This window comes from Dufourea novaeangliae, unplaced genomic scaffold, assembly GCF_001272555.1.
Source record: "Dufourea novaeangliae isolate 0120121106 unplaced genomic scaffold, ASM127255v1 scaffold177, whole genome shotgun sequence".
NCBI classification, from domain to species: domain Eukaryota; kingdom Metazoa; phylum Arthropoda; class Insecta; order Hymenoptera; family Halictidae; genus Dufourea; species Dufourea novaeangliae.
This window is the reverse complement of record NW_015374070.1, coordinates 2,757,635-2,777,719: the sequence shown is the minus strand read 5'-3', so window position 1 is coordinate 2,777,719 and position 20,085 is coordinate 2,757,635. Positions and strand designations below refer to the sequence as shown.

At 39.5% G+C, this 20,085-nt stretch overlaps 1 protein-coding gene across 1 annotated transcript in view; it reads right to left on the bottom strand.

Moving 5' to 3' along the window:
- Positions 1-5,765: 5,765 nt before the first annotated feature.
- LOC107190325 (serine-rich adhesin for platelets-like) overlaps positions 5,766-20,085 on the bottom strand; it is a 31,605-nt gene continuing 17,285 nt past the window's right edge. The window contains exons 5-7 of the mRNA XM_015579117.1: positions 15,411-15,592; positions 7,886-8,126; positions 5,766-6,013 (exon numbers count right to left, since the gene is read on the bottom strand). Coding sequence (XP_015434603.1) covers positions 5,766-6,013; positions 7,886-8,126; positions 15,411-15,592 — 671 coding nt within the window. The remainder of the gene's footprint in view (positions 6,014-7,885; positions 8,127-15,410; positions 15,593-20,085) is intronic.

The following is a 20,085-nucleotide window of genomic DNA, read 5'->3' as shown; positions in this document are numbered from 1 at the left end:
CTTTGCTTCGACGATTTTTAACTTTCCTCTCCAGAATTTTTCGGCAAGGGAAAGGATGTACGACTTTGAACATGTCTTCTTTTGTTGAAAGACTCAACGCAGATTGGTCGATTCTATTCGGAAAAAAGGAAAGTGAATAATCGATCTTGTATCGATCATGGATTTAATGAAACGATTTTCTTTGGTTAAGAAGATGGACTGATAATCATGTTCATCTGGATTTATTAAAGTTAAGATTCCGTGTGTTATAAAGGAAGAGTGAAAAATAATTGTTCGAATGAATATTACGAAAAAATGAAGTTTGATTGGTGCCGTAGGAAAGGATGCGCTGTATGGGATTAGGTACAGTCCATCGACGTTAGAAATCTTCTGTAGGCTGCATGGGAAAATGGATACATGGTTATCTGGGATGAGACTGTGTATTATAGTTAGGAGAAAGGACAAAAGTGAATTATAAGAGAGAAAACGCGGGAGAGTTGACCTAACCGACCCGGTGTCATAGGATCAGTAAAACCATACAATATATGATTTATGCTGTACATATGTTAACAAAATATATAAATCCATATTTCTCTCTGACTTCAATAATAATATATTATATTCTGGATTGTACCGCTAATATAATTTATGTTAACCAAAAAAAAATAGAAAATATTTTTAACCTATTTTCATTACAACAAAAGAATACTAAAAATTCAGAGGATAATTATAACGAACACCCTGTATACAGAAAGTGCATACGTTAGTCTATATATTTAAGAAAAAAAATCAAGCGACCACAGAAAGTTATACGTAAAAGACTGCTACACGCTCGGAATCGTTTATACGATTTTTTTCGCGACGTTAGATCTCTTTCTCGTCCGATCATCGTTTCGCTCGTGGCTACACGGCAGCTCGGACGTTTTACGGCTATTTCAAGATTTCTGGAATGCGATCCAATTTACGATAACGATCCTTACCCCGATGCATGTTGCAGCAAGCACCCGACTGCCAAGAAGAGTGAAGACAACTGGCGCGCGTTCATATGCCGTCCACGCAATCGCTACCGACAGGCTTCAGGGATCATTCAAGATCCCCAATGATTCGGTCTTCGTTCGATTTCTGTGCTTGTCTCGTAGCCAATTTTTCCGCGAACGTACCTGAACATTCTTTACGATTATTGGATTTTTTTGAGGAATAATTTTAACCCTCGGAAGGTGGGTCCATTGGAAAACCAAATACCGAAACTGTATATTATTTCATCAAGGTATTTCATCAAAAGTTTTAGCCTGCGTTTTAGCGCAGATTTAGTCCTGGATTAGTGACCCGTGTTCGTCGATCGAGGGTTAACCCATTTAATCGTGAATTCATTAATTGCGTTTATATTAAACTTGAAGAAATTCAACGAAATATACAAACTATTATTGGTATTGATATTTAACATTTTGACTGCTGCGTCACCCAAATATGGGTGACACGTGCATTGCAAATAGGCTGGATTATTTAAACACAGTTAGAAAATTTTGTAGAAAATTAATATTTGTAGTATAATTTAAAACAAGACCAACAACTTCTATTAACTGAACGGAGATATTTTCGACGATTTATAACTTAGAGAACGAAATAAAACCTGTCTGGCTACGTACGGCCGTTTTCACTGTGACAGTCAACGTGTTAAGAATTTTTTCCTCATCTTTCACTGAGCAGTAATGGTGTAAATTTTTTGAGAATTGTTACGAATGTAAATGAAAGGGTACAGATCCTTGACTTTCATAGAAACGAACATTATAGAAGTACAGTTTGTTGTTGATTCACATATTACGTATTCCTAATTCAAGAAGATATTTAAATATCAGTAGAATGAATACTTCCGTAAGTGCTACCAAAAAACTGTTTAGTAACTCGCATTCAGCGTAGAAAAACCTATAAGAACCAACTACTGCTTGTTACAACACAAAGAAAAAGTTAAAATTTGTTGACCAGTGATTATTAAATACCGTTATTATTAAAGTTGTAAACAATTGCGATTAATAGTAAAACTTAACAAAAATTGTACAAAGAAGTTGTGAATAGTATTTATATTCCACAACGAAGAGCATGTATAACGGAATCGAATTTCAACGAACAGCTTCCTGTTTTGATGGAGAATCACGCCTGAGAGCGGAAATTCGGGCTTAATTACGAGTTACTCGATGACTTCGCGACGATAATCGATCTTAATTAGGTGCCGTCGGTGAAAGTAATTGAAACCTTGCTCGTGTTTCCTGTGTCGAAACGGCGGTGGACTTTTGATCGTGCAATTTTGATGAAAACAGCACAAGAATAAAGACGAGTTAATGAATATAGATTTACAAGTCGTACCTGTTTCCTCGAAAATAAATTTGTTTATGCTTTCCATATTTAACGATATCGAATACTGAAAACTAATTAATTATTCTTTTATTATATAATGAAATTATTTATCTTTCTCACTTTCAACCCTATAAGCGAAACATCGATGTTCGCTATTTGTCACCGAAGGATTAACTTAAAAAGTGATTTGGAAGAACTTCTCTTAGAATACATATATATATATATATATATATATATATATATATATATCACAGGATGTAGTCCAGATTCACAATAATAAAACAAAACATAGATAAGTCGTACTAATAAACACGTTAATTGGTGTAATAAAATTTTCTGTCGAGATACCGTAATAAAAAATGGATGTAGAAAACTGTGGTCCTCGAGGCTTGGTACACCCACAACTTTTTAAATGGAACCTTTACTTCCCGCCTTTTTTTCTTCGTTCTCGAACCCCCGATCCCGTGGACTTTGATGGAACGAGCCGAACGCACCACCGAGTCGGGGCTTTCGCCCCTTATCTGCCTCGTTCGTTCGTAAATAAATTTGCTTGTCGCGAGGGAACGCGGCTCGATTAATCAGAAACCGTAGGTACCCTCCGCGTCACACCCTTAATTGCAAAAACGGTGCTGCATGCCCTGAGAGGGCCATTAATAGCGGCGACACTCTCATGCGACGATAAAGTTCAGAAGAAAGTGCTTTGAAGTCGAACGTATTACGATACCTTCACATCGTCCTGGCTAATTTCGGTAAAAAAATGTTCCGAAACGAACAAGAGAAAATATTATAAAATTGCTTTAACTAGAAGCATTAATTTAATTATTAACTTACGTTACACGTTTGCCACATTAGTCGCACGAACAGACGATGGAAAGAAATCTGGCGGAAGTTCACATAAATTCGTGAAACTGGTAATATATATATATCACGACAAATTCTTTGTTGTATACTCAGTATGTTTAAAAAAAAGAGATTTTGTACTCGTAGGAAATTGTTACGACTATCGTATCTATGATAAACGTATTACAAAAATTGTAATCCATTCACCGTTTCCCGGCACTTAATCTGTAATTACATTCTAGATAGTTATAATAGTGAAAGACTTACAAAGAGAAAAGTGTTTATCTTCTATATAGTTTTGGAAAAAGTGAGACCCATCCATCAGTGTGTCAGAAATGACAATGTTTCCTACAAATGACGAAGCTTTACGCGGAAGAGAAAGAGCTGCTTGAGATTTACGACAACGTTTACTGACAAAAAAAAACTTCTTACAATAGCTGAGTTTACATACAATAATTCTTGCATTTTTTTGTGAAAGGAGATGGGAAAGAGGATTGTATGTATATATATATATATATACGCTCGGTTCGCGAACTACAAAGAATGACATATCGAATATCATCGACAGCTTCGCTTCTCTTCGATAATGCGGAAGCGAGGTCGGAGGTTCTCGAAGAGGCATCGACGCGATGTTAAATATAAAATACAAACTTAAATACGACAAACAACCGACAATGGTGGGGGCTTTAATCGGCTCCGTGGGAGCTCTCGCGCAATATAAAAATTACGCAGATATCACAATCCAGAATAAATTTACACGCGGTGCCGTGTGCTAACGTATATATAATAATAATAATTATAAACCAATCGCCACCCCAAACGCGTCGAGAAAGACTAGAATGATTAAGAATGTATCGACGATCGAAAACCTTACGGACGTACACATGCCGTGAGAACGATTACACGATAATACACATGTTATTAGACAATATAATTACGATGATAGGATGCTAATGAAGGAGGATCTTTCTTTTTTGTTCTTCTTTTTTTTTTTTGCGTTTTGATTGACACGATGCGTCGTGATAATGCGACTTTATGTACAATGCTCCGTGATTAGGAAATGTCGCGATGTATATATATAAGATAGTGAAAATTGATACGATACCATTATTGATCGCTTCCACGATGGGACGCGATCGAGACATTCGCGATGAGCTGCACGATCGATCGTTCGTTAACCGTGGTTTCTTATTAAAAGCACATAATTTTCATTGGACTGCAAACACGTCTAATTTGAAATTTCGCAATTTTTATTTCTTAACCGACGAAAGATCAATTTAAACCACTAAATCGATGAACTTGTTATTTGTAACGTATCGATTCTATACCGTTTAATAATCTCGTGAAACAATGGAAGAAATATATTCAATAACAACTTCTTTGAATCACCTTGGAATTAAAATTCACACCAATTTCTTTTTAAACCAATTTTTTTTACACCAATGAACTAAATACTGATGTTGCTCAAGAAACACCGATACGAACGAACGTTTGATGACCGGCGCATTAATTGAAAACGCTAGATGCGACAATAATACTACACGAAATACTTAGACATTTCTTTACTTTTTTTTTAGTCCGCCATCCTTTACACAGATTACTGTATCCTTTTATTTGCTTTTGTTATCATGTCTTTTTCCTGTTTCGTATAAAGCGACTTCGTACGTTTCTCGATACCAAATGCTCGCACGCGCGCGCACACACACTGTTTCAACGCTTCCTTCGATTCACGTGTCACATGACAGACTGTTTTCCAGTTTTCGCGAATATCGCGCGGTCGAATGATTAAATATTAGCACTTTCGGAAATCTTGGGACGCACCTGTTCAAGGAAATTAATTTGCAAAAACATTCGAAAACCCGAGGACAGTGTTATTGTCGAAGCCGCCTTGAAACACAATACCCGGGAGGTCCACGAGAATCGTCAATAAGCTTGCTTACACTTAACGAATCCTTTGTTTTCAACGTGTTCTTCGCGGTCTCGGCGAGCAAGTAATAAATGGACGGATACTGATTTCATTTTCACTTAAGAGATATGCAAATTCACTTCCACATCTCTAAAATTATCCCCCTAAATACTTCAAATTTTTCGTATTCTACCAAATTAATGTCATCGAAGCGTCATCTAATTAACAGTCTTTCCTTTTACTCATTTATCCCCCATTCTTTCAACTCGCCTCCATCGACAAACACACATACACACACAGTTCACACAAAGAAAACACTATCGGACGAAAACCAGTCAGCTGAGAAAATACAATCAGCCCTGTCTACAACATCATACTGTATATCGTAAAAAAAATCAAATACATACCGAACCACACTCACTCGCACATTCAACGATCTCCAGCTCCAAGTGTCTCCAAAAATCGTTCGAAAATGTCAATTTTCTCGAAGGCAGTTAGCAAAATTGAGTTCTTACTTCACTTCAGTTACGCCTTCTCTACCGAAGATACTAGTTTTCTCGTTCCTGTTCGACAGATGCACAAGGCGATCACGTAGATTGACTGTCTGGGAAACACTGTCTCGCCTAAGAGGTCAAACCGATCACCGGCGATAACGACCGAAAATTCTGCACGGGCATTAGGAGCTCTTTCAGTCGGTACACTCGGACGCGAAACTCTCGAGATCGACGTAATGACCGTTCATGTTGTCCTCGAGCAACTGCGCCAGATCCCTCCTGAGGGTCTGAAATTCCGGCCTGCGGTCCGGATCGGCCTGCCAGCATCGGGATATCACCCTGAACAGCTCGGTTCGGCAGTGCGAGGGCCTCTCCAGCCGATAACCGTTCTGCACGTTCCGCATCACTTCGCGCGCCGTCATGTCCGGGTACGGTGTCGAACCTGCGGACACAAGACCGAACATATTTTTTTTTTTTTGTTTGCTTTTGTTCCGTCACCAAAAGGATAGATGTAAAACGACATTAGGGAGGGGTATCGTCCAGGGGACGAGGTTGTGGCTCTTGCAGGGAGAAGGTCGAAAAATATATTTTTCGAAGCTGTCGAATCTTGGTCATCGATTACCGGCGGGACGCTTGTACAACAGAGGTGTTGAGTTTCAGATATATGTCCCTGTTATGGTGAAATTCTGGGTGGTATTAATGATGCGGTCCTCGACAGGAAAGTTCCAGAATTATATTCACGTTAAAAGGTTCCATCGAACTGTTTATCTAACGTGATGCAACGTTTTCAGCATTGTTAAGCAATTTTCAGGGTATTTTAATGTTTTTTAAACTCTCACGTTTAAATTCGTTTTGTACAATATTATTTTTACAGATTAAGCGGTACATGGTGTTAATAAAAATGCAGGACATTTTTGCAGGTTGTGTTCTCCATCGCTTTTAGGCACGCTTTTTAATTGTTTCACGGTCTGGTTTCGATTCATTTAATTTTATTTCGATCGTTAATTTCACTAGGTTATCGATCGGATACGTGTACCAGCAGGAAATCGACCGCGTAGTATGTATAAATCAATCGCGCCAGTCGTATTCCTCGCGTATTTTCAATAATTAAGAAATCGCAAACAAGGTCTCGAATGCGATTTCGTAATTCTTCATTTTCGTCTTAGTTTTGTGTCTTGAGTCCACCCTGTGTAAAAGTGTCCCACATTTTTACTAACACCCTATATATTGAAATATTGTCAAATATAATTAACATTTTTATATTAAACACGTCAATCGCTGTGGTTGCTCCAAAATTAGTCCTGATAATAAGTCAAATTACTGGATAACTCGATATTCCGGAAATACTAATTAAGGAATTCCAGAAAATCTCTTTGCTTTTGAAAACGAAAAATAGAATGCTTTTGTAACACATTTGGAGTAAGATTTTGTTGTTGTATGTCTCAAATTTTTTAATCGGATCCTACTACTACAAAATTGCATTTCTTTAAAACAATTGCAAACTAAATGGTTAACAAATATTTCTTTTTAACTGAAATAATTTTTATTAGGTATAATACTCTTATGTCTCCATTATAAACTCCCATAAAGCTCATTTGGATCAGCTTGTCAGTTCAAGAGTTACGATTTATTGAAGAAAGGTGGATACTATATTTCAAATAGCTGCAGAATCAAGAGTTTGACAAATTTTCAAAAATCCTTCGAGATACATTTATATAGGGCGAGTCACTAAGGACTACTATCTAAAATAACTCGTTACCTATTGGTTGTATCAAAAAACATTTTAATGAATTACGTAGCATTTTAAGGGACGTTTCGGAAGGATACATTTTGATATTTTTATATCTTATTTTTGTGAGATATCAAGGTGACCTTGAGTGTTTTCAAGGTCAATGCATCTTTTTTTTAATACTACGTTATTGTTGACAGAAGGACGAATTCAGCGACCTACAGCATGATGGTATTAAAAAAAAGTAACCTTGATATCTCAACAAAATTAAGACATAACAAAATTCAAATTGTATCCATCTGATGCATCCTTTAAAATTCTACGTAATTCGTTAAAACGATTTCTGATACAACCAATAGGTAACAAGTTATTTTAGATAGCAGCTCTTATTAACTCACACCGAATACAACTAAAGACGACAACATATCCAAATGTCAACATAATCCGAAATGTTTCTCCAAAAAGTGTCCAATTTCGGGTAGAATACTCTTAATTGCAAGAATGCTTTTACATTTCTTGGCGATATATTATGAAAGGAGACAATAAAAAGAAAGTTTCTATATAAAAAAATAAAAGAAAACGCACCTAGAGTGACGATCTCCCACATCAAGATCCCGAAGCTCCACACGTCAGTCTTGGTGGTGAAGAGGGAGTAAATTAAGGACTCGGGTGCCATCCACCTGATCGGCAGGGCGTTCCTCCCGTGTCTGGTCTCGATCACCTCGCCGTCCTCGTTCGCGAATCTGGACATGCCAAAGTCCGCGATCTTGCAGAGCTTGTTGTGGTCCACCAACACGTTCCTCGCAGCCAGGTCCCGATGGATGATCTGGCGAAATCGAGAGCGCAAGGTTGTTGATCGTGATTCTTACTTTTTTCTTGCTTATTTTTTTTTTTTGCCGATTTTTACGTTCGACAGGGACCGCAGGTGGACGTCCTGTTACGCAACCGCATCACGCGGTGTCGCGTGACAGGACGCGCCGCGACGGGACCGAGAAACTGTATATCCTTCTCGGGCAGGTTCCTCGCGGGAGCAAGAAACTCGACCTTCGGACACCGGCCGAGTGCTTCTTCGCACGGCGAATTTACGAGACGAACTTTACGAGCCGCGGATTCCGCGGTTCGTCACTCCGTAACACGCCGTTCCCGCGGCGTCTTTATTACTTGTTATTATTTATCACGGCGTGTGATTTACGCCTAAGTATTGTTAACCGGCCACGGAAGCTGAAATCGTGGTATTTTACGTTCAACGGAGGCGAGCACGACAGGATTCTCGGGATCGAAGAACCGTGGATTTCGCGTCGCGAGGTAGCCGTTTACAGGGACCTCGACGGTTTAAAATTGTTTTATCGACGTCAAACCATGGATTTCTGAATAGATGCTAGCGCTTAAATCGATATAGGAGCATTTTACGCATTTTTAACAAAGACTGGTTCCAGGAACATCCACGAACAAATGCGTAAGGACACGGAGAAAAAAGCTTTCTTTCGAGTTTTCTGACCCGTTTAGATGCGACACACCTACAACGACGAAGCTACTTGTTAGCTCCATGGGAAACATCGACAGTTTTGTTATGATTTAGCCAACAGAAAATAACCTCCCATATTCGCGCTCTGTTTCGTAGTTACATCCTGTCAGAATCGTCGGTCAGAAAATGCAATCTATTACTAAACAGCGAATGTTTGTGCATTTATGGCGTCCCCTTACTTACAAAACGTAGCAAAATAAACATTCCAAAAAATTTAATATTATATATGCATTATTATTAACATATTAAAACCCCTAGTATAGAAAAGAAATTTCTATGCAATTTTGTTTTTTCTATGTTAGTGTCAAAAATTATAAATTTGCATAAACATCCGCTGTCTATCTATTACGCTCCCTTGTTACTTCTGTTTGTTTTTAATCCTTTGCACTCAATTGTTCTCTCTGAAGGGACAAAATGTATGGGGAATTAGGAATAAATTATAACTTGTTCTATCATCCTAACTGCGTTTCATTACGTGAAGTCATGAAACTCCAATAGGCAGTCGCGCTGAATACTTCGTGACGCAACAGGTTATATGTACATAAATTTTAACTGTTGCTTCATAGGGAAGTGACATTGAAAATTGCGGTTACATCGGGTTTAATTACTGTACGATACGAAAATGCTTTTCGTTTGTCCTCATTGAATTGGTAGATACGATCTTCACGGTACGGTCAACACTTCGAGCCTCACGGCGGTAGTGTTGTCCGTACCACGCGTCGAAGTCACCCAAGACTGGGCTGCCTGTAGTGCTCCTACCGTCGCGCATTCAAGTCACCCGAACCGAGTGACGTGCATTGCCACGCCACGCGTCGAAGTCTCTCGAGCAAAATTACACGCGGATCGAAATTACTCTAATAATTTTTCTTTAAATGACTGCAGTATCGATGCAAAAGTTATTCACTATAATTTACAATTCAATTTTTGAACTGACAAGCTTTTCAGTCTAAATATTAATAAATACACTATCTGATTCTAAATTCAAAAATCCCCTTTTCTAAAGTGGATGTTCCACGTTTCTAGACTTACAAGCCCCTGTTTCGTTCAGAGATGTACGCGAATACTCTATTTAGTTTTCTGTACCAGGTTATATATTAGAAACAAGCGTCCCGAAGCTATAAATAAATCGCTTCATTTATAATGAATCGCCCTGTATTCGTTCGGCATTAAAAACGAGCATTCCTAAAACTATTTTAATCGAAATTCCTGCAGGCCAGTGGCACCAGAAACAATTCATCATACTTTCGACCGGTAACAACGTAATCAACGGGAACATGTTCCTAACTGAAACGGGTGTCGGTGAAAGAGAATAAAGAAAAAACAACAAAAAAATGTTAATTTGCCCGCGTGTAAGCCGATCGGAAAATCGGAGAGACCGAACTCGTTCGCGGGCCGATGCTAATGAACCGCGCAGCTCAATGTCAAGGCGAACTGGCTATACGCATAAGTCTTCGCCGTTTCTTTAATGGCTTCATCTTCTAGATTTATTGCGGCGAGATACCGAGGCATCGCGGTCGGATAACGAAAAACGCGAACGCCTATCCATTTGTCGTTTTTTTTTCGTTCTCCCTCTATCTCTCTCTCTCTCTCTCTCTCTCTCTCTCTCTCTTTCTCTTTCTCTCGATGCGCTCATGTTTTTGCGCTGTGCTTCGTCGTCAGCGTTCTCGGGCCGCAAGAAAAATACGTTTTTACGCCTCGAATCCGCTGGTTTTCTGCTCGCACGAACACGTTAACGCGCTCGATACACTGTGGCGCACGAGGAAAAAGCGGTACGTTTCCTTCGAGGAGAAAATAAATCGACGTTACGATAAATGTTAATTAAGCATTTTGTGGTTATCCTTAAGCTTTCCTTTCCTACATTTTGTATAATATAACATCGTATAATCGAGACAAAATATTTTGTATCGCGCGAATATTGTACAAATTAACGATTGTCATTCGTCGATCCGTCTGCAAGAAATAGTCATCGTGGAAGATCGTTGATAAATATAGGATGAAGAATAAAAAAAAAATCCTTGGCTGTTACATGAACGACGTTTTTATCATTTTCGACGTTACTAGAAGGCTCTGTCCACATCCTGAAATCATCTCTTTAAATATTGTTTCTAGAGGAGGACGTCCGCGTCAATTTGTACCGACCGTTTCCTTGGCTCTACTGATAACTACACATTTTCGTGTACGTAACAGCAGTACGTAATCGCTGTATATAGCCGAGGAAACGAGTATTTATATGCACGTGAATTCTAAGTGAGTGTTACACGATTTTTCTGCAAACAGTAGACATACGAATTAAATGAGAACCATGTATTTCAAAGTTACAAGTCCAATTTAATATTTTCATGTGGAAAAAACTCTAGCGCGTTCATTTCAAGCTCTACTATCAAATTTGCATAAACATCCGCTGTCTATCTATTACGCTCCCTTGTTACTTCTGTTTATTTTTAACCCTTTACACTCAATTGTATATTAATAAATTAATAAATACATTAATAATAAGTACATTAATAAATCGTAGTTAAAATGTGCATTTAATTATTCTGCGCGGTATCTAAGACAAGTGTACGTGTATCACCGGTTCCTCTTGAATAACAAAACCGAATCGATCCGTACTTCATTTTCCCGATCCGATCTCATTCGTGTATCAGCCGCGGCTTCCAGTTTCAATTAACCGATACAATGTGTATCGGCCTCGAGAGATATTTCTGTGAAGTCGTATATAATCTTCGATTGAAATCGGCATCCTCGTCCGGTTGCTTCTCAACTCGTCCTTCCAACGACCAGTACAGGATACCGATTCCAATCGAGGTTTCGCTCCTGTTGCTCAACGCCCCGAGCGTCTTCGCTACATACATCTCCGCGCGAATCATAACCGGTCCACGATGATCCGTAACTATTCGACACTTTTAATTCTGTAAACGGCTGCAGCCAGCTACCGATCACCCAGGATCATTGAAACGTAATACGAGAACCGCGTTCTGGCGTACAGGGTGTACCTTGGAATACTCGATCGAACGTTACTTCGCCCGGAGATGGATCGAATTCTAGTGTATGTATAGAATGGAATTCTTATGATCCAGTTGCAGATGAGATTATCATTTCTTATACTAACGTCTGGAGAAAGAGAACCCAGACGGGATTAGGAGATGACTCGGACAAAACTCAATCCTGTCAGTCGAATTATGGAAATGAAGATGATATGTATCTGGATGTTGGGATTCTTTTATACTATAAACTACTGCAGCCAACGTTATCTTGGAGGTTGTGGACAAGCGTGTGTATAAAGGAAAATTCCTTCTATAATCTAATAATATGCGGCTTCATATTTTATAATTTCTTACGTCTTATGTTTAACTTTACTTCCAATATATACCAGTCACTATATTTGTGCTCTACATCTATATGTATGAATTATAAAACGCAGTAGGTTTTTTAACTCTCCATTGACATACCTCTTTTATTAAAAGTAGTTGTCAATTTGACCGAGGGCAATATTCAATTAGCTGTGAAATTGAATCGCAGAAAATTCTGAAATGAACATTGAACATAGTATATTATATTTTCATGGTTGCAAATCAACATTGAAAGTTCCAATGTGTTTAAAAAATTTTGTTGAAAAAAAATCTAAAGAAGAAAGTTTTTTAGGATACCTGATAGTACTGTTACATGGCGCCAGTAGTACAATTTTCAATGAGTCTCAAAGATGTTTTATTTCAACGAAAACTCTGGATCAATTGTACTCAGCGTGACAACGAAGGGTTAAATACAGCTTAGTTTAATATGAACTATTCTAGTATTTCTTATACTAAGAAACATAGAGTATTATAAGAAGATCAAAAGTTTAAAAATAAATTTCCAATTCTTTTACAACACGTGTATCCAAACTTTCGAGCAGTAGTATCTCCAAGATAGTTGCAAATTGATTTTAACTTTAAGTACCGACTCCCAGCTTCGAATAGACGTCGGTTCAGTGAAAATAAGTCTCGACATTTTTGCAGCCAGCCTAGTGGATACCTCGCGGTTTCCCTTCCGATGAGTAATTATTGTCCACTAACTTCGGAAAATTAGCTTTCGCGCGGGAATTCCTCGAAACGATTACGCGGACGTTGGTAATTCGACGATTCGAAGAAAATAATTACGGTAGGTTTTATTTGGTGTTCGTCCTTGCGTAAACGGTGAGAAATTCTGCTGTTCGAAGGATCACCTTCGCCGCGTATTACTTCAATTATTACTTTCTTACGGGAATAAACGTTCCGCGTGTGTGCACGTTGTATTACCATTAGTGGCCCTCTCTCTTTCTCTTGGTTTACGAGAATTAATGAGACTTTTTTCTTTCATGAAAACGGTGATAACTCATACTTATAAGATTTCACGTCTCCGCCAGGTTTTTCGGTGTTAAAGAAATATCTGGAGGAAGCTGAATATAAATTTCTTTTTGAATACATGCATAACCTTAAGGTAACAACTGGAAAGACGAACAATTTATCGAGTTGACTGTCGTCCGGCCCGAGCAGTTAAGTGCTAGAGGCAACACTAAAAGAAACTCCATTAAACACACGACGGAGTTGCATAAAAATGTTTATTTTGCATTTTTCAGACGAACCACGCGCGAAAGAACAGAAAAGTTATAATCGTGACACGCTAGTAATAGTCGCGAACGCCCCATCCTCTCTTCGTATTATCGCATGGCTGCGAAATTTCTGAAATCGACCAAAAACTTGATTGTCCCGTTATGATAAACGTTCCGTTCGATTCCATAGCTATAATGAGACTGTTTCTACGACGAAATTCAAAATTTCGAAAAACTCTGTCACATACTATAAGTTTATTCGCGACATAAACTATAAATATTATGTTATTGGTTTGACAAAAAATCACCGAAAGTGGTAGGAGTGATAATAAAAAGAATTGTCAGTATGGTATATCAAGTTTTCAACAGTAACATTTATCAGGTACTAAAGTCACACTACGATTCTTACAATACGATTTTTTGGAATTGGTCGAATATAAAATTGTTCTTTCAGCACTCAGAGAACAACTATTGTGACACTAAAGGTTTATTTATTTATATATATTCTGTACGTGAAAGTACTGAAACACTTTGTGTTTTCTTAACTAGTTATTCTTTTTGCAACAAATAAATTCCATTCTCGACACGTATTAATGATGGTAGGCTACCAGAAAGCAAGTTCCTTACAGAAGCTGTGCCAAAAAGGTTCCGTTACGGACCCGCTACACGTTCTTTCGAACATCAACAAAAGGCACGGTTTAATTGACACAAATGTTTTCGCGTGTTCCCGCTAACACAGATTTATTGGCTTTTACAGGACAGCCTCGCAGGGTGGTCGAGCAACTGTTCTTAAATTCATCGTGAACGACACTTTTGCTCACTGACACGAATTCGCCTGGCAAAATAATCCCACGTCTCGAGCCCGTCTTTCTGCCAATCAGATAATATTTGAGATCCAAATACCGTTGACAACCTGTTTGTCAAACCGTCTTCTCTCTTTCGCGCTCGACCTTCGATCGTGATCACACGATTTCAAAACACGATGGGATCCCGAGAGAATCGTTCCTCCTCTATTCGGTGCTTGTGAAATTGGAAATTCGAGAAACTTCGTGCACGTGTGAAATGTTGAAATCTTAAAAATCTTGAAACTTTTCTTTCGGTTGCTTTATTTTAAACAAACTTTATAAACGGTTTTTACATATTCGTTATGGGCGAGGGACGCCAGTCATTATCGATTTATCTTCTTTTCGCCGTCTGTTCATTAATCAGGATTTATGAGTTGATACAGATTTAAGAATCAAGAACAGGTTTGATTTGCAGCGAAGTAGCAACCTTTCTTTTTTATTTCGGATGGTGATAAATAGAAGACGAACGTTCCGTTCTTGCTCGATCGCCAAGATCGATCGAGCACGCGACGACGTGAAATCGTAATAAATTTTGAGGCCTCACTGAGAGGTCCCATGAAACTGATCGAAATACAGACAGTGTCTCGATAAGCTTGGGTAAACTAAGGCGTTTTGATATAATATCAAACTTCCCCAGAATTATGGGCACGAGAAACTACAGTAATACATTACTATTATTTATTCTTTTCACTTCACTTTTATCTGACAATAATAATTATATCAATATTCAATAACTACGCCTTACCATTCTGAAATGTAGGTATTAATGAAGTAGCAGAAATTAGGGGATCGGTGAAAAAATGGTACAAGTGAATTTTCTTCTAACAATAAGATAACTACAGGAAACTGTACATAAAAAAGAATTCTATTATCCCTAGAAATTTCTGAAGACGAAAAAGGGTACAAGTGTTTTCACTTGATAGTAAACAGATTTTTCTATTAAATTGTATCTTTACCCATAGTTTTCTCAGCTTAAAGATTCTATCACGTGAACCACTTTTCCTCCGAGCCCCCTCTCAAATGTTATTATTAAACTGAATTTCTAATTTCCGATCGCAAACAGTTAAATTTAATTTTTCGAACCTTGTACAAGACGATAATAAAAAAATTAATATTCTTTATACCGCACAAAATATAAATATTAAAAATCATTATAAGAGAAAGCATGCTTACCTTCTTCGATGCCAGATACTCCATGCCCCTCGCCACGCAGTATCCAAAAACAGTGAGATCCCTGGACGTAAGGGCTGCCGAGTCCTCGCTGAAATTGTAGAAATCCTGCCTGGTACGATGATCACGCAGATAGGTCAACAATTTCCCGTACATCACGTACTCGAGTATAAGGTAATGAGGCTCTGAAAATAACCAACGGGTCGCATAATTAATTTTCCACAAACCAGGCCCGTAAAGTACCGTGAAATTATTGGTCCGAACAATATTATAACCGTGGGCCAAGTAGAGGAGCGTGCAGAGGATTAGAGGACCTCATGGCGAGAACATGAAGGGGTCTGGTACTGTAGGGAGGCCCTTAAAGTAATTTAACCGGAGCACTTTCGGGCCCCCGTGGGTAGTATCCGGCTGATTGTAACTTATGGGCCCACTTTTGCTGGCTCCGCGAGCTCGTAACTTTCATATTAGGCTAGCATTACAGCCCTCTAATAACTTCGGTTTGTTAACCGACCCCGTTTCTTTTTCTTCCGGACGTTCGCTTCTGGACCCGGCGGTCCTTACAGCCGCTCATAATATTTACATGTAAGGAGACGTACATATAAACGATTACGGAACGTCAATATTTCTCCGGGCGAATGCTGATTCAGGCAATAAATTCCTCTCGGACAGGCGAATGTGTCTCTGAATATCTTGATAAGTCAGCAACGCCACATGAAAGATGACAGTAATATATCGATGATCGTAAATACGACGACACTAATCAATCAGAAATGACACGGTCTGTTGCATTTCGTTCTGAGTGCATACCCAGTGACAGAGAAAGTAAGGGAATTGAGAAATCTGGTAATGAAATTTGGAATCATTGGAATATCCAAAAGAATGATATCTAAGGGGGTTCCAAACCACCTACGACTTCTGAGACTTTGGTAAAGATAGGGGGTACCAGCTACCTGAGAAATCCCAGGGGTCCCAGAAAACCCATGAGTCCCAGGGGTCTTGAGTATTTAGAGAGTTCCAGGGGTCCACAGATTCACGGGGTTCCTAGGGATCTCGGAAGTTCTTGAGGTTCACAAGATTTCGTGTATGTTGAGGGTCTCTCGCGATGGTCCTCCAATTTTAGGAATCTCGGGGGTCTTATAGATTTCGGAGGTTTTGGGGTGTTCGTGGTGTAGACAGATCCAAATACCGCTCATGTCCCCTGGATCTTGAATATTTCCAAGTTTTGGGGGCTATTTTAGGATCCAAAAGCATCCCAAGGGTCTTGGTGTCTCAGGAATCAAAGGTTCGAAGGTCTCGAGGATCAGGGGGGTCTCAGAGGTTTGTGAAGTCCGGGAGATCTCGAAGGTCTTGGAAACCACTCTAGGATCTTGTGGGTCCAGGAGATCTCGAAGAGTTCGGGACCACTGAGATCTCGAGGATCCTGAGAGTCTGAGATTCTCGGTGGACTTGATGATCCAAGTGGTCTCGGGGATATCTTTGAGGTCTTTTCCAATTTTTCTATCCAGATCCTGTCTGTTGAATATTTCGATCCAATTAATTCAAGCTACATTCCATAGAGTTCTTTGAGTCTATGGTCACCTGGACTGACATTCCACGAATCTGACATCAATTTTCTTGGGTTATATGAATCTATCTTCGTCTACAATCTTGGACTCTCAATGTCTAAACCTTGCATCTTATGAGTTCGACGTTTCTTTATTTCGATTTCTTACGTGTAGGATTTGCTGTACAAAGTCAGGCTTTAGTATTTTCTATTATTTCAACCTAAAATCTTCCGTATGTGTATTCCACATAGAATTCACAGATTGCACTGTCCCTATTATCAATCTTCATGAATACAATTTAATATAACTGTACAAAACGTATATCCACAAAGGCATCCAGACTTCCACGCTTATTGACTTTGTCTCGAAACATATCTCAGCGACCACTTAACCGTCAACGAATTAATTTCTCAGAGACGTCAAGGAATGCCAAGGAAATTAATATTTTGCACCTGACCACGCAGAATGCGAAAGACCGAGCAGAAATACGACTGCATACACCGCAAATGAACGATGCGTCCCCACGTACAATCGCGTCGTTGAAATTTGTCACCGATAACCGGTGGCCCTCGTATAATGATCGCCACGCGGGATAGTTTATAGCGAGAGGAAGAGGCTGCAATACGCGCCGCGGCGTCGCTGGATCAAAAGATACGGCAAAGAGTCGTCTCTGAATGTTGCCCTTAATTCATACGCAGCTGAAGCGTCTTTGGAATCTTCTCCCCGCGAATAAAGAAACAGGGGCCTCGATTAGACCGCGAAACAGAAATACAAAAAACAGGAAAGGGGGGAGGGGCGAGATGAGGAAAGCGGCGTGGGTCCAAAGTACCGCTGAAGAATCGTGGAAGATTTTTCATAGCGTGCAACGAATCAATTTTTTTGCTATATTCGAGGAACGAAACGGTCAAACGAGCGTCGACCGATCATCTTGACGCTCCTGTACATTAACGCGCGGATAAACCGTCAACGGAAACCCCACGCTACTCCCCAAAATCTTAAATCCACGCGTATTTTTCTGTCGGCAATTATTTCTTTTAGGATTTGTCCTGTCTCGTATAATTAGATTATGAATATTCATGGGCTCTAAAAGGTCTCTTAATCTTTCGCCTTTGATAATAACGACACCGCTCCTCGTTCGGATTACCACAGTATTTCATGCGACAGCTGCATTCAAAACTGCGACCGCAGATCTGTAATAAATTGCCAACGTAGAGATAATTGCACGATTAATCGGGATTACTCAATTTTAATAAATTCACCGGATTATTATTAAAATCTTTCATATTTTTTTTTCATTCGTTCCCTTCTATTTCACTGACCGATAGAATTTGTAACGAAACGAACCGCTCCTTCCCGTTATTTCTACGGTGGCTGTTTGTATCGTGATTCGCGTTTCATGAAACACCCTGTATGTCCTTGGCCTTCGACAAGGATCGGAATTTTTATTTCTTGTCGAGAGTCGTTAGGAAGGGCGCGAGAGGGCACCCTTTGACGAGAGTCGGGCGTCAAGGGACGAAAACGTCGCTCGGGTAGGAATTCGAACGCGCCCACCAACACCGAAACGATAAATACGGGGTGGGGCGCCGGAGGGGTGAGGGAGAAGAGGGGGACCAAGAGAAATTCAGATGCCGTAAATCTTACGAGGAGGTCCCCGCGGCCGTGTTTTTTCTTCTATGCAAGCGGAACGGAGTCGAAGGTCCTTCAGGAAGACGCGCGGCCAAAAGGAGAGTGCGTCCTTCACCGGCACTTAATCATCCTCGACGATTATTGGAATCATCCTGTCCAGACCGAATTTTGTTCACGTCCGTTGTAAGTATAAAGGCTTTTATTTCGAAAAAATATGAAACGTTTTGTCAAGATTTTTGGAGACAACGTAGTAGGTATAATTCGATAACTGGTTGCTGGTGAAAAAAAAGAAGCTTGTTTTGTGGCTGTCGTAAATAGATGTTTCATTACTTTTTAATATACTGGATGAAATCTGGTCGGTAATTATTGTTTACAGAATTCATTAAGTTCGAACTGACTGAAAAAGTGATGAAATTCGAGTGTATATTTGGTATAATAAAAATTTTATTATTCAGTTATATTATGTTTCGGTGACATTTATGGCGTAGGTGCAACAGTGGTCAAAGAAAACTTTAACCCTTTGCATCGACATTTGTCAATTTCCACGTTTTACCTATATACAGGGGAAAATCGAGTGCAACGTCTTAAAATTTATGTCTCTTTACCTACGTTATCCCTGTATTCGATTATAATACGTAATTGGTTCTGTTCCCCTACCACAAACATTTCATGCGCAACAATTCCACAAAAAAATAAGAACATTGTAGTGGTTAGTTCAGAAACTGCAGTCATAAAGGTTCCTATCCGAAAAACTGGATTTCCCTAACAATATTCAGCGAAAGGAAAGACAAGATCTCCTCCAACTATCCCGGGAACTGAGACCGATTTAACAGGGTCCCTTGCGAACAAATCACGAGGTTTTTCTAAACGCTCCGAAAAAGAGACTGTTCCACGAAGAAGGGATTAAATTTCATGTTATTGGCTAGACGAGCTCGCGACGCATTAGCATACAATCGCGAAAAAGGGTAGCGCACGCATAAATATCGGTGGAAGCCGCCGGTTCGACGTCAAATCCAGATCGACCAGGAGGCCCGATCGTATCGGTGTACACCGATGTGTTCTCCTTCTCCCTCTCCACCCCTCAGAATCCCATAGGAACGATCATTTTGCCGACTTAATAGACGTATTGTGCCATGTGGATCGTCGTCGTGGGGACGCGTATGGAAATTTATACGATCAGAGCGACGATACCGACGAGCCACGAACGAAAGACGTATAATGGGGCCTCCCCACCCCCCTGCCGCCCCTTCGAGCCAGGCACGACTAAAACTTCGGATTGTCTCGTTGCAGTTTTGATGTCTCAAGCACAGATTTGTCGTTAATGGCAAACTGTGTCCCTATGATGGAACGTGGAATATTAGGTATATTACTATGTATGGCGATGTCTAATCTCGAGACAATGGAGAAACGATTACTAGTTCGGAAGATTCCTTTCGGATTTTACGATTTCACTGCAGTAATAGCGAAAAATTTTAGTCAGAAAATTATTATAGGGCATTGATTTGTAG